The 15,555-nt window shown below is 46.0% G+C and overlaps 1 protein-coding gene across 2 annotated transcripts in view; it reads left to right on the top strand.

Moving 5' to 3' along the window:
* The window catches only part of LOC133135765 (ceramide kinase-like), a 36,385-nt gene extending 20,893 nt beyond the window's left edge, over positions 1 to 15,492 (top strand). For both annotated transcript variants that reach the window (XM_061253030.1, XM_061253031.1), the window contains exons 7-13: positions 1,282 to 1,356; positions 2,123 to 2,275; positions 2,388 to 2,493; positions 2,890 to 2,972; positions 4,529 to 4,734; positions 6,772 to 7,007; positions 10,784 to 15,492. In XM_061253030.1, the coding sequence (XP_061109014.1) occupies positions 1,282 to 1,356; positions 2,123 to 2,275; positions 2,388 to 2,493; positions 2,890 to 2,972; positions 4,529 to 4,734; positions 6,772 to 7,007; positions 10,784 to 10,871 (947 nt within the window). In that variant the 3' untranslated portion in view covers positions 10,872 to 15,492. The remainder of the gene's footprint in view (positions 1 to 1,281; positions 1,357 to 2,122; positions 2,276 to 2,387; positions 2,494 to 2,889; positions 2,973 to 4,528; positions 4,735 to 6,771; positions 7,008 to 10,783) is intronic.
* The last annotated feature ends 63 nt before the right edge of the window (positions 15,493 to 15,555 follow it).

Here is a 15,555-nt window from a genome sequence, read left to right as displayed (position 1 = left end):
TGATGAGAATTATCATGGAAATATGCTTTTTTGCAAGGTGGAGCAGAAGCAGACATTTTTCCCAAATAATACACATTACAGGGGGTAAATCATGCATATCCGCTAAGGTTCACACGGAATACTCTGATTAGCATATACTATATACAGGAATATCAGCGGCGGTTTTGAATTATGCAAAACTTCTTTGGAATTTGACCAGGATAAGTACCATTATTCAGGATACTGTGTACATGCACACATAGTGATTACCCTTCTAATTTTACTGAAAGACCCACATTAGCTACTTTCCTGCCCTTTTGTTTGAAATCACACGATTATTTGATGCCAAAAGACATGATCGACAGCAAACATTCTGTCGTTTCTTTTTTTCATTTATTAGCAATGTAACAAAATCAATAAATCCCATAACATTGATTTAAAAAAACTACGTGGGTAATTTCACTTACTTTATTTCTACCTGTCAAAATGATGGAAAATTAAATGTGAACTATGCGTGTTTGGATCAGATAGAAAGCTGCCTTTATCTTGGGCAAATAAAAGTATATTACTAGTATACTGCGATGTGATCACAGAGTGATCATTGTAAAGAAGAGGAAAGGGTGCCAAGTGGTCATTGCACTGTAGTCTCCTGTGAGCTCAATAAAGCTTTAACTGGCAGCAGCGTAGCCGGCGCATTGTTTACCTTAGCCAAACTCAACTCTGAACTCCATAACTCCCCCACCCGCTGTAATTATATGGCTAATTATATGCCTGTTTATTATTCAAACAGTACAAGGAGTCCTCGGTGTAATTTAGCGTTATTCCTTATTTATGTATTTATTTTATCATAAGTCTAATCGACGGGATTGACACCGCTCCCTGTACACGCTAATCTCTTGCTGATCGAGCGAATATCAGGCTCCGGTGATAAACGTGCTGATCTGTACGCTGAGTGCTGTTTAGATACTTTCCCCCTCCTCCCTCCATTTTGAGCAGAATGGCAGATTGGCTTTTAGGAGGTGCAGTAGGTACATTTGTAAGACTCACGTCAGTGTTGTTAGCCTTTGATGACTCATGTTCGCAGTATAAAGTGCTTTCCGTAATCCTCGCTGACGCTTTTGATTTTTAGCGGGTTCTTTTATTTTCTGTCGTAGCACTTTGAGGCGCTGTGCCTGAGCCATTAGCAGATATTAATGGCTCTCTTTAACCTTGAGAGTAAACCACTTTCTGAACCGTGTGTCACTTTCATGTTAGACTCAGTGTGCCGCCCAAGCACCAGCGCTGAATCTCTTTTTGATCCAGGTTCAACCGACTGCATCTGCTATGCGACGGTGGGCGCGAATGACCCCGTGACCTCGGCCTTACACATCATCGTGGGTGAGTAGATATCTCTCCGTGAACAAGGTCTGCGATAGACAGATATATGCGTGTTATCTGTGTTCAGGGTCTCCCTGCCGTGCTGTCTATGAACAAGTGGGTCAGGGAGAAGGATATTTCCTGCCAACCATCCTTTCAATCTTTCTCCTGCTACTATATTAGATTGGCAGACATCTAGAAAGACTAGAACAGTGTTAATTTAATATTTATAATCATTATTGCTATTAGTAGTTAGTAGAACTGGTAGTAGTAGTAATAATAACAAAAACAATAATACATGCGTACGTACATGCATACATACAGTACATACATATATATATTATTTAGCTTGGCTTATAAATCTTAGAAGTCCTTTGCAGGATAAGATGTATAGCTTCATTTACACTTTTATCTAGATGGATATTTCACTGAAGCAAGTCAGCTTATTTTGCTGAAGGGTACAGCACTGTTTACCCCACTGGGAATAGAGCTTGCAAAGTTCTGGTCACCATCGCAGTCTGTTAACCACTAAGCCACACATCCATTTAGTAGTCAAGATCACAGGTGCAGCTGTCGCCCCACTGGGGACTGTAGCCTATATCCCCCTGGTAGAAAGCCAATGTCATTAACTCTAGTGCCACACCGCTAGCCCGTAGAGAAGCCCTGCCCTACTTACTTACTGGGCTAACTGAAAGAATAGGCTCCATTTTGGATTGAAGAGGGGGGGGGGTAAGGCTGCTCACAGCTCCTCACTCACAGGGTGTGGTTCTGGGGCTGTCCTCCACAGGGGACTCCCAGCCTCTGGACGTCTGCTCGGTCCACCACAACAACACGTTCCTCAGGTACTCGGTCTCCCTGCTGGGGTACGGTTTCTACGGGGACGTGCTCGCCGACAGCGAGCGGAAACGCTGGATGGGCCCGGCCAGGTACGACTTCTCAGGTGAGTGACTTGCATTAATGAAGGAGACGCCACACAGTCTATTATGGTCACGTGCCTCCATCTGATGTGGGATCTCTGCAGTCACGAGTCTCATGATGTTTTCACACTGCAGGTTTGAAGACGTTTCTGACACATCATTACTATGAAGGAACCGTATCGTTTCTACCAGCTACAGACATCTTGGGGACTCCTAGGGACAAGAGCAAGTGCAGAGCTGGGTAAATAAGCCATGAGTCAATTAGCTTTACCTGCAGTTACACTGTTCACATACTGTATATTGCTGTGTTATATTAAATGATTTAGTTGAAGTACAAATGGCCTTGCTTACATGTTTTTTTAATGTTATCCATTAATGCAGGCAGAATTGAAGCCGTTTGGTTTACAGTACGCATCTTGCTGAAGGTTACAGTGGTATTTTTGCACTTGGGATTTTGAACTTTCAGGTCACATGATTGTGGCACCTCAAAAAATAAAGGCTGACCTTTGTTCTGGTTAAAATAGTATGGTCATTGCACCTAGGAAATGCACTCAGTCCTATGTGGTCCTCAGGAAGACCCACATACTGCATGTGTGCCGTGTTCAGTGACAGCCCGTCTCTCCTGGGTCCCCTGCAGGTGCTACATCTGCCAGCATAACGGCAAGCTCCTCTCAGAGGACCCACTGCTCTACAAGATGGAGGAGGAGCTGTCCTGCAGCGGTGAGGAGCTGGCACGCACCCATTCCTCTTCTGTGTGTGTGTGTGTGTGTGTCTGTGTGTGTGTGACTGTGCGTGAGTGTGGGTGTGTGTCTGTGTGTGTGTCCGTCTGTGTGTGTGTGTGTGTGTGTGTGTGTGTGTGAGTGTGAGTGTGTGTGAGTGAGTGTCCATCTGTGTGTGTGTGTGTGTGTGTGTGTGTGCGTGTGCGTGTGTGTGAGATAGAGAGTGCGAGAGTGAGAAAGAGAGAGAGATAGATCACGGCATCTCCAGTGTGTGAATCAAAGGGGAAAAACAATAGCGTTAGCATCCAGCCGGCCTGTGGGTATCCCTGTTACTGCGTCTCCCAGCAAAGCCGCACGTCTTCCAAGCAAGACTGCAGTCCTCCCCTGCAGATCCGTCCCGGAGTCTGGCCTTCCCATCTATCACAGCACCGAGCCAAATGGCGAGAGCGAGCCGGGTAGATCAGCGCCGGGGGAGAGCGTACTTTCATCACCCGCCACACATTATCTCTGTCGCTCAGCGTTCGGCGCGCGCCCGGCAGGGACTTCTGGGAAAGTGTGGCCCGCGCGCGGTAAACATGATTTGTGTTTGCTTATGCGGAGCGACAGATAAGCTGTGTTTACTGGAAAACAACACACCGCGCTCCCGCTCCCTAATTGGCAGTTTTTGCATGTTGATCTCCGGAGCGTTTCCTCGGTGCCGGTCGGGGGGCGGGGGGGGGGGGGGGGGAAGGGGCTCCCATGGGGCCGTGCGGGGATGTGGGAGTGAGGGGCTACCCTCTTAATCAGAGCGATAGCGTCCCCTGCCAAACCCCACTGCAGTCTCTCCGTCTGAGTGAGCAGCCACATCATTACCGCTCCTTTTGGAGTGGAAATATCGCCGCCACTACAAAAAACCATGGCGGCGTGGGACGAATGCAGGCTGCCTGCAAATGAGATTCCCAGAATGCAACGGTGACACTTGAAAGGCAGAGCGGTGGTGCAGGCAGTGGGTCCAGATTCTGTTTTCGTTCCTTTGAAATGTCATTTTAAAGTAGTGTTCCATTAAGGAGAAAATGCTAAACATAGCTGGCACATTCTGTTCCCCAGTTCGCTGCTTTTAACTCCATTATTGTGCTCTTGCTCTCTTGAGACTTTGAGAAGATTTTATGATTACTAAATGTGAAAATAAGTGCATATTATGACTGAAACCTTTCAAAAAAATAGATGTTGTGGTAGGGGTGAGATTTTTGTAAAGTCTTCAGACACTATTTCAATCTTTGTTCTCAGGAGCTGGTGTTAACATCAGTCTTTGTTGATATAAAATGCTGTATTAATCTCTTGAAGGTCTTGGAAGTTTGAGTAGTTTACTTTGCTGTGGAAATTCTTGCTTATGCTGAAATGTGCTGTAAGAGGTTGCATTGTATATCTTCCTCATGGGCGTGTTGTGTGTTGAGTAACGGTATGAGAGGAGGTGAGTGTTGAGTAACAGTATGAGAGGAGCTGAGTGTTGAGTAACAGTATGAGTGGAGTTGAGTGTTGAGTTGAGTTGATGGTTTCCCGTCTGATTGGGTGCTGCAGAGATGGAGGGTGATTGGCGGGTGGTCCGTGGGAAGTTCCTGGCCATAAATGCTGCGTGCATGAGCTGTGCCTGCCCCCGGAGCCCAAAGGGCCTGTCCCCCGCCGCTCACCTGGCCGACGGCACCTCCGACCTCATCCTCATCCGCAAGTGCTCCAGAGTCAGCTTCCTACGGCACCTCCTGCGCCACACCAACAAGGACGACCAGGTACGGTCAATCATACGGTCTCCACTATCAAACCGGACCACGTATGGTCACTCATACAGTCTCCACTATCAAACCGGACCACGTATGGTCACTCATACAGTCTCCACTATCAAACAGGACCAGGTACGGTCAATCATACGGTCTCCACTATCAAACAGGACCAGGTACGGTCAATCATATGGTCTCCACTATCAAAGAGGACCAGGTACGGTCAATCATACAGTCTCCACTATCAAAGAGTGTGTGTACCATCAAAGAAGTCCTAGTATGGTCACTCTGAATGCATAGACTCCCTGTGCTAAATCAGCAGAGATATGAGTACAGTTAGCCACAAAAATGTGAGGACAGTGACACCCGTTGACACAGCCTGTTTATCATCTGGTTTTAATAGGATGCAGGGACAAAAGCAATTAGGTAAACACTAACTATTGCCAGCTAAGCACCAGTGCCGAACTCTTCTTTCTTGTCATCCATTCAAATGTTTCCTTCTTTCACAAACTAATCACTTAATTTTAGTGAATGCATGACTACAGTTGATTACACCATTGTGTTGTGCCCTGTTTATCTCCCAGAAAAGAGATTACCCTGGTAGCCCTCCATCCCCAGGAACTGCATCATCGGTGCCATGAATATTCATTTTACTCAGAAAGGCTTTCCGTTTTCAGTAAGGCTTCAGATGAATCTTTGGGATTGTACATGTAAAATCTTGGCAGACGAGTCCCTTGATTTCCCATTGGCTCCAATTACCCTTTTACATTGGCTCATCAGGCTTCATTAGCCGTCCCCTCTGGAGTCCCGCCTTGGTGTGTCACGGTCTTCCTGGCACTGAACGTCCGCTCTCCCTCCTGTGTATCCAGGTGTGATATAATCTCATACGTGTCGGCCATTAAACAGGCGGCAAATGTTCTTAATGGCTTCTCAATGTCTTGTAAAGATAACTGGGCTCCGCAGACTTCAGTGTCTCCTGCAGAAGTGTCCAGATGTGCCATTCCCCTAAGCAAAGGATCAGCGTTCCATCTGAACTCTATATATTACGGGACGTGAGCTGTACTGTACCATCGCTCTTAAAATCGTTGACCCAGTTTCCCTCTCTATTTCTGTTCAGTGTCTTCATTCACCACTCTTCTGTGCGTCCCACCGTTTTCCAGGAGGTCAGCTTGATTGCCTTTTACAGGGGTTGTTATACTTCTGGAGTCCCGCTGGGCAAGATGTCCATTGTGTAGCACAGTGTGAAGACCTGAATGTTAATGGCAGGATGTAGAGTAGTACTGATTGACTGGCTGGCTGGCTGCCTGACGGACTAACAGGCAGACAGACAGAGGAAAATGGCCCACACATTCTCAAGCTTCATTGCATCCCTGAGCGTGGTCCTTACCGGAGAGTCGATAGTTCCCTCTAAACTGTAAATGAGACGTTAAGGATTAATGTCTGGAGTACAGGGAAAGTTGGACTTGCTATTCCTGACTGTTCTGAGGCCAGTGCGGAAGGTTCCGGGCACTGCAGTGTGGAGGACAGTGTGAGGTCAGTGTGGAAGGTTCTGGGACGGTGTGTTGACCGCGATAGAGGGAAAGGGAATTGTAAAGAGTGGGCGGTAGGGGGAAAGAGAGCGGAGGAGAAGGAATTATGCTGCGGCCGCCATTTGGCCTTGCCTAATCTGGGTTCAGCTCAGGTCCCGCGTGCTGCCCGTGCAATTCTCATCAATATCTGTGTCCCGCTAAAAGCGCCGGGTCATTGTTTCCTCAGGGCCTCTCGCGGAGAATGTCGTTTCCAAACGGCTGAGAACGAGAGGGGAAATGAGGCAGGCTATCAGCGGGCAATAATGACTGCAGCCGCCCGCACTGTAGGTCTACCAGGCCAGTAAATAAATCGTATAAACGTTGCCACAACTCTTTAAGAAAAGACCTTCAACGACTTGCATGAATACTGAGAAGCTGGTTTATAAAGAGATTGTGAATAAATTGTGGGGTTATGTTGCGTGTGCTGGGGCCACCTTTGCGATACTCATCATCCTAAACTCGACCTTCTCCTCCCCCGCAGTTCGACCTGGCCTTCGTGGAGGTGCATCGAGTGCGCAAGTTCCGCTTCACGCCCAAGCAGTGCGAGAGCGACCTGGAGCTGGACCTGAGAGAGCGCGGAGCGGGCGGCGTGGCGGAGGGGGGGAAGAGGCTCTTCCGCCAGATCTGCAGAGACCACCCCGCCTGCGGCTGCACCCCCGTCAACAGCAGCTGGAACTGCGACGGGGAGATCCTCCCCCACGCCGCCATCGAAGTGGGGTACGCCTGCGCTAAAGCGCTTAGCCTTTTACTCACCTGTGTGCACGTGTGAGTGAGCCACTGAGTTTCAGCCCAGCTTTCGGGCGCTGTTAATGAGCGTTGCTGCCACAATCCTGCCAACTGCTGGCAACCTCTCAGCCAATGTGTTGCTTTCATCTGGAGTCTGGGAGTGACAGTCTGTGGGAGTGTTTGGGTGGGTGTGCTTGCTTGTTTGTTTGTGTGTGTGTGTGTGTGTGTTTGTTTGGTTGTTTGTGTTTGTTTGTACAGGTATGTGTGTGTCTGTGTGTGCAGGCCTACCTTTGTGTTTGTATTTGTGTGTGTGTGTGTGTGTGTGTGTGGGTGTACAGGTGTGTGTGTGTGTGTGTGTTGTCAATCACGTTTGTGTACAGGCTCTAATGGATGATCTGAGACAGAGAGGCACTTAGAATGCATTAGTGCGGTGACGGTGCATTCTGCCACAGCGGGCCTCGAGCGAGCGTGCCGGCGCATTGAGACTTGTACACGGTCTAATCCCCCTAATTTCCAGCGCTTTTAGCGGTCTCCGGTGCTTTAAGCCACGATTTGTTTTCTAATCACGACGACATTGTTCATTTCCGCCGTCGGAGGGGAGCGCACCTGGGACAGCGGGGCTGATTTGTGAAGTGTTCCGCGGCGCCGGGTCCTGTAATTGTTCCAGGTGAGACGGCCTCACTGGGGCACAGCTGCAGATAAGGCTGCTTTAGATTCTTACATTAGCCTTATTACCGGAAAGCAATGCCAGAAATGTCCCGCGCGCAAACACAAAAGTGAAAAGTAATCTTCAGCAGCTAATGTGATCCAAGAGATCCAGTTTAATTCATACTCAAAGTTCAAATGAATTCCGGAAGGTTGTACACTACTCTGACCGGTGACACTTTAGTTAAATGTAGTTGAGCACTTTTCAGGGGTCAGGTTTTTTCCAAAAAAAGTTAATGAACGACCAATTAAATAAACACCATTTGCTAGGAATGTTTTAATCTCGCCTTAACGATAACGTGAACGGCGCACAATCGGAAATATGAGTTCAAAGTTAATGAATAATTAAACAAACATCTCATGTGAAGAACACATCAATCTCCACTTGGCTTGAGAGCAGCAGCACGCGATGGAGGATAAACACACGGTGCGTGTGGATTAATAGCGCGTTGGCGGTTAGCATCATTCAGCCTTGGCCTCAGGACTGGAGTGGAAGCAGGTGTTGATGACTGTACACCCGTGTAGGTGTTACACAATGCTGCCAGTTAAGTAGAGCTCCCCCTTCACTGCGCTGCCATTTTCAGATGATAAAGGCGGCGTATAACTCCAGTCCATTACCCATTATCATTGATCCCAACCCAGGGTGTTGCGCTTGTATTGCCCTCGCAGAATGGATAGCGTCCAGACTGTGACAGTTATTTTCAACAAATGCAGTCAAGATAATGGAACACTGCCATATTTTGGCTGCTGTTTTTATTTGGCTCTTGTCCTTGCGTTGGATGAATGACAGAGCATTCTACAAGCGCAAAACAAAATAGGCAGGCACAACACAGCTCAGAGTATATGACCACCACTGAGCCAACAAAGCCATCATACTCACATAAAGCCTAAATCCCTTAATGCAACAGATCCAATATAAAGCATAGCAAGAAATTATGAGTGTGAGTCTGATACAGCCATTTAAAAGTGTACTCAGGAAAGCTCACAATATACTACTCGTTCCCAGATGGGACAATATGCTCCCAAGCAATACGTTCTAGTCCAATAAAGGGGAAACACCATTCTGAAATGGGACACTCCCCATTTGGAACAGGATGTAACATTGCCAAGTGGGCTGCATATTTGTCTCCATTAGATTTAACATGCAGCACCCCAGCAGGGCAACATAGGAGTGGCCTCATTCAGATGACGAGTTGGTGTGCGAGGGTTGGGTGGTGGCAGGTGGTCACAGATGCACACAACCTCTTGCCACGGCCAGCAATTTGCCCCGTGCACAAATCCAGATCCATCGCTGCTGCAATGACCCTTGACCTTTCACCCACAGAGCTTGGCTGATTGGCTGGTAGTCTTCACCACACGGTACGCTGTGACTTCCCCCCCATTCCCCGCACCACGAGGTCTTACCTGGAGGCGAGGCCGTGGTAACAACAGAGATTTAGCCCAGAATCAGAGAAGAAATCTCTCCTAGTAGCATGACTGCTCGCTCCCGAATTCATCACTCGTTTAATGCACCGTTGTAACCAATCAGCGAATTGTACTCTGCCAATGATGCATGACTGTGTAATGTCCTTAATTTAATAGCCTTCCCTCCGTTAAAAGCGCACTCCCTTTTAATTAAATTGAAATCCATTCACTCATCGCATTTTTCCTCTCCGGTAATTGTTCTTGAACGAGTCAGTGAATGAACCTGGTTGTGCAGATAACCGATGAGGACCTGGTGGTCAAGAGGACCGAAACGGGCAGCACGCGTGATGGGGGGGGTGAGGAGGGTTCAGGGGTATCTCAGAGAATCCCCTGAGCCTTCTGCCACAGTTACCACACCGTCGGCAGTGTCTTCAACACGTTAAGGCTGTGCTGCCTATGGTTCACTACATAATGCACATGCTTTTACCAGGAAGAGTGGCTTCAACTTCAGACTTGCACAAGATGATCTGCTTTCTTACATTTTTATTAAATCCATGATGAATCTGTGAAATTGAATGCGGCAGAAATCAGGCGTATCCAATCTTATCTGAAACGGGCCGATGGGGGTGCTCGTTTTGTTTCAGCCCAGCGCTGCAACACTCGATTCTACTTATCAGGTTCTCGTTTGAAGACCATGAGTTAGGTAATTAGTTGAATTGGGTGTCACAGGAAGGGGCTAACACACAGACCTGCACCCACGCCGGATAAAATTGGACACCCCTGCCATAAGTGAACACCCAGTTTTTCTGATGATAACAGGGGTGGTGGGAATTTAGCTACAGTTGGATGGTCTTAAATAATAAAGATAGTCGTAGGTGTGAGGAAAGGCACTCACTATGACTACTCTCTGTACTGAAGGTCACTGTAGCAATGACACTGCAGGTCTCAGCCTGGCTATGCACTTTATCAGGTCTCCACTGTAGTGGGATAGCATTACCACTAACCTGCCCAGGAGTAGGCTGGATATTAGCCTGCCAAGAGGAGGGCAGACATGAGTCTGCCAGCAAAAGGGTGGATATCAGCCTGCCAGGCTTTCTCCGGTTACCACTGGATTCTCTTCTCTCAATGACGTGCCATCCACCCGCAGGCTGGTAGCTGCCGTCGGTGACACTGTACAACCCTGTTCTCCGGTTACAGTGTGTGGAAAGCACGTGGAGGGAGCGCAGAAGAGGAGTGCACGTGGGGAAGAGCACGTGGGGAGGAGACCATGTTCTCTTGCCGCACGTTATCGAAAACGTGAATTATTCATGCCGCGATCTTTCTACGTATTATTCATAGACCATGACTGATTCCATATTCAGATTAAGTGTGCTGGGAGTATATTAAAATGGTAGTAACATCTGAGTGTAGTTGCATTTTTGTTACAGTATTAATTTTAAATATCAATTTGCGTCCAGAGACCACTTCATTGAAAAATGGCACAGCAGCATTCATAGTTAAGCTATGTAATCACAGTAAGTGAGTGAAAGATGTAGAACAGATAACAAACTGATTACAGTTAGAACATCATTATGTTGCATTGTGAGGCATGCAGTATTGTTTCACAATATGAATTCCAGAACACTAAACTGAAATGGAACCCCCTTTTGTTTTCCCAGGGTGCATTGCCAGCTCATTCGCCTTTTTGCAAGAGGGATCGAGGACCAGCCCCTGTTCGAGGACTTCTGCGCCCCCTCCGTAGTATAGTCTTCCAAGGAGACATCCGAAGCAGAGCCCTGCTGGACTGCACAGGGCTCAGGGATACCATAGAGGTCACACTGCTGTGCAGGGCTCAGAGATACCATAGAGGTCACACTGGTGTGCAGGGCTCAGACATACCATAGAGGTCACACTAGTGGTAGCTGCACGGCTTTCATGATGTTACATTCCTCCACACATGACACTCCTGCATTACCCATATTCCCCCGTTGTTTCAGTGGCTGTGATTGGTTGTTTGGGTTTAGAGGCATCAGGTCGTTCTGCAGAGGAAGCTCTGAAAACTGTTGGCCGAGCACATTTAGCTGTTGCCTCTTTCATTAACCCCCTCACACCGAGTTGCAGGTCCCCTGGTCTGAAGTACAGTGACTGAGACAGAGTCAGGTCAGGGTTACTGGACATAAGTATCTTCGGCAAAGCCACTCTGTATTCTGTCGTAGTATTCCCTTTCCCCCTGCTAGACTGGCCACTTTATTTGCTTGACTGTTACAATATCAAGTAATTTAATGTAATCTTGGTTGTGTTTGTATTATGTAAGCCTTTCTGATTCAGAAAACAAGCATTTATCGGTTTATTTAAAAACATTTATTTAAGCACCGCTGCCTTGCCCCGCACTATAGAAAATGTGAATTATTCATACTACAAACTTGCTGCAAATTATTCAGAGCCAATGATGTGCTCGGGGGAAATGGTCCAAAACTACCAGAAAAGCAATAATTCTGCATGCTGTTATCTTATAATACCATGTTGAATGCACAACTTATTTAATTGGCCTTGCATACATTCCATCTCCATTCATTGTACGTAGGTTTTTAGTGGGTTTTACATCTCTCAATGCAGTGTACCTGACACATAACATATTTTAAACTGTCACCACTGTGTGGAAACATGCCATGCCTGTGTATTGTTAATGCTTTGACAAAACCCAACACCCAGCTAGCAGTTAACAGCGGAGCCAGTTTTCTAACTGGCATTGTAGCAGTTTGTAGCTCTAGCAGTGCAGTGTTGATACGTACATTTATTTTTCCTGCTCTGAAAAATTAGATATGATCTTAATAGTGAGTCTGCTAGATGTCAATGTAATTCAACTGTAGCACCAGTTTGAAAGGTTATTTAAAAAACGCCCAGGGAGGGTAATCAAGAATTATGAAGTTAATGTTTTAGTGTTGCACTGCTTGTCTTAAAATCTTATCTGGTATTATCCTTTGTACAGACAATACTTTTGTGATGTCTGTATCTTCCTGTAGTCTTGCCATGGCTAAGGGAAGTCAGCACTGGTTTTAGGGTGATGTCAAGGGTAGGGAGGGAGTGGGGGGTTCATTCTGTAAAGTATACCATGGGGTGGTCCTGAGAATGAGAATATACTGTAACTACAGTCTTTCATGATACTCAAACATATAACAAATTGGCTTTTTAAACTCCTAAGTCCTCTGACTGTACAGGGCTGTACAGTGCTCCCATTTTAGGCACAATTACATACTTGCGGGAAGTCTGTTGAAAAATAGTTTAGGAGCACTATACTCTACTAATTGGGAGGCATTAATGTGCCGCTAAAGTTCCTAAACCTCTAAATCTTGGGGGGGGGAAACATCCTGGGAAGATGTTAGCGTAGTGCCCTGTATTAGGAAATGGAAAGGAGACCAAGGACATATGCATTGACCAAAATGTACAGTGATTATTGCATGCTGTCTACCTGCTTCATACTTGAACCAGTCGTAATGTATTTTAGATGATGAATCTTCATGCTGTATATGGCAGAAGAGATCGCGTTTTTAACTGGACAGAGGTGTTTCCTTCTCAGGAGCAGCCCCAGGTAATGTTGATGCGGTGCGGCACTAGCAGTGCGACGCACCTTAGCACTTTTAAACTGTTATGTTAAATCTCCTTCCACCCCAGAGGCGTACAGTAGAGCTCCGGTAGAGCAGGCCTCGGTCTGGACCTTTTCTGTCAGTGTGTTTAACCAGTGTCTAGACACTGGCTAAACAAACTCATTAAAATCATGTAAATTCATGAATTCACCTGATTTTTTTTTTTTTTTCTTTTACTTTTTTTTGTGGAGAGAATACCTATTGCTCTTTTAAGGATGTAGCTTACTGCTGCTACAGCAGAAATGTGTTTAGAAATAAATTTGTGATAGATGTTAATTATGTTTTTGCTGTTAACGGTCGAAAATATTGTAGCATTTCACTGTGGAGATGAAGTGAGCTGAAGTGCTGTAGAGAGAACTGTAGCTGTTCCACTCTCCTAAACCTAAGTGATGGAGTATTATTGCCTTTCCAACACTTGAGTTCTTTTGAAGAGGGGCTTTGCCAGTGGTAGCAGTGTACAGATGCAACATTAAAGTTTTGTGCATAAACCAACATTTGTTTTTCACATCATCAGTTTTAAAAGAAAACATCTCAAATTCAAACAAAATGTTTTATGTGACTACTATCCAGAGGGATAATGTGTATTCAGAGTTTGTTTTCTCACAAATGTGTTAAAATGATGTAACCATTTGAGTATGTGGATACTAGCTTTGGATGCTGAAATTCCATACAGCAAGGCATAATCATGTCTTATCATTCTTGTGCTTCTATGGATATTCTGCAAATGTGCTGCCTCATAACCAATTTCATTTCTCAGTTAATACAAGACACCTCATTATTTGTAATTGATATCCAGCATTATCAAATCCAAATATATGCTGTAATGTGCTCTGATCGGGTCAGGTTGGTCTGTATCCTTAGCCCTGCCATCGGGCTAAAGATCTGTAAGTTATTGAAGGGGTCTTCTTGGCTGTGAGGTTTTAACTGATTTAAAGGGATCTGGAAAACCTGCTGGACTGTGACCTTCCAGCACCTGGGCCAGGTAGCCCTGAATATTGAGTATGGCTTCTGTACAAGTGTCGATGTGGGTTTGAGTTAGAGCCTTGAGTAGGCTGTTTGTATGACTGCTGAGTTAACTGTGGGTATGAGTCTAGAATGATCTATGTGTACCAGCACTGAATAGTTCATGAGCATTTAGCTGGCTTTGAGTGCATGAGTAGTCTGTGTGTGAATATTGAGTAGGCTTTTAGGTGTACATATTCACACTGAATATTTTAGTTTGCTTTCATGTTGTATTTTGGACTCACCTCTACATTGTCTATGAAGTCTTTAACAGTAACAGTTACAGTAACTGAACAATGTGGTAATTGTAGGTTAATTTGTGTGACTAATTCAGTTTCTCAGAAAATTAGTTTTCCTCACTCATTTTAGGCTTTAAGGAGTATTGTTTATCAAATAACTAAATCCTATTCTTTGGCATTCTTTGGCCTGCATTGTTTTTAGAGACTACAGTTTGTGACAAAGTATTTTTGGTTTTTAAGCAGGTGGGAATTCGCCCAAATCAGATCACTAGTACAGCGCAGAGGTTGTATGTGAGCCAACACGTACTTAATGTGTTAAAGCACTCCGATACACTTTTATGATTTGCCATTTTCAGAAGAGGCTTTTTAGATATCTCATCCATTTGCTTTTGTGAAAATGTGCAGGCTTGCAGTGCGAAAGCGAATCCAGACCGAGCCTCCGGATGTCGCACCACCACAAGGTCACTAGATGGACAAGTGTCACACAGAGAGGCTGAGAGGATGGGCGAGCAGTAATAAAACTGATTACATTTATACAGCGGCTCGGATCTCGAAGCGCCGTGCAGTGAAAGGTATGGGGAGGGAATTGCATCAGCCACCGCCTGTGTAGCGAGAGAGAGGCAGAAACTAGCCCTCCGAGCGAAAGAGGGGGCACGGGGGCGCAAGGACACGGTGTAAAACAGGCCGGGGGATTGCGACGCCTCCGTTTAGAAGGGGCAGGGGTGGTCTGGTTCGTCGGGAACCTCGCCTGCTTGTGCGGTTGTTCTGAATGGTACACCAGGCGGCCATCCGACAGCTGCTCCTCTCCACGGCCAAGATCCTGTTGCTCGGCAAAATTGCGGCTATACATCAGCCATCCTGACAACCGCTCTTCGCATGGCCGACCTAAACTCTTGAACCATGGCGTCACAGTTGGATATTTGATTTCTGTCCAGGCCCATTAGAAGCTCGTTTGAAATATTCAGGATATGGTGGGGGGGGGGTTTTCTCCGTTTTGTTTTAACTCACACTCTGAAGGCTAGAGGGAGCTGTAGCACTAATCTGCACTGTGATAACATGAGCGTCTGCTGACTTTATCCCGTCAAACGCCCAGAGGACCAGTTGTATGTTATGAGGGTCTCATTTGTGGGCTCATGGGATTGGAGCTTACTGACAGTACTGTACGTTGCTGCGTAAATGCAATAGTTGAGTCACCTGAAAAGTTTCTTTTTTCTTGTTCAAAATCTAGTCGCAGCAGCTGTGTATGCTAGCAGACCGATACCACTGTGCTGCCTCAGTCAGCAGTGACAGGAACATCAATCACCATTGGAGAGAGTCATTTTAATCAACGATGAATGAAAATGTAAAACAATTAGTATTCATAATGTGACACAATTAAAAAAAACCAGAAAAGCAAGAAATTCTTGATCTTGCAGGTTTCAAGACAGTGAAAGTGTAACCTCTGGTTTATGATTGTGGGTATGAATATTTGGTAGTGAATAATAAAGGACATTTGAAACGTAACATTAGCGCTTGTTGATTTTTGACCCTCTCGATCTTTGCTCTCCCGTCCCAGACCGGGGCCCT

Source organism: Conger conger, chromosome 8 (assembly GCF_963514075.1).
Source record: "Conger conger chromosome 8, fConCon1.1, whole genome shotgun sequence".
In the NCBI taxonomy this organism is placed as follows: Eukaryota; Metazoa; Chordata; class Actinopteri; order Anguilliformes; family Congridae; genus Conger; species Conger conger.
This window is presented reverse-complemented; position numbering and strand designations above follow the sequence as displayed.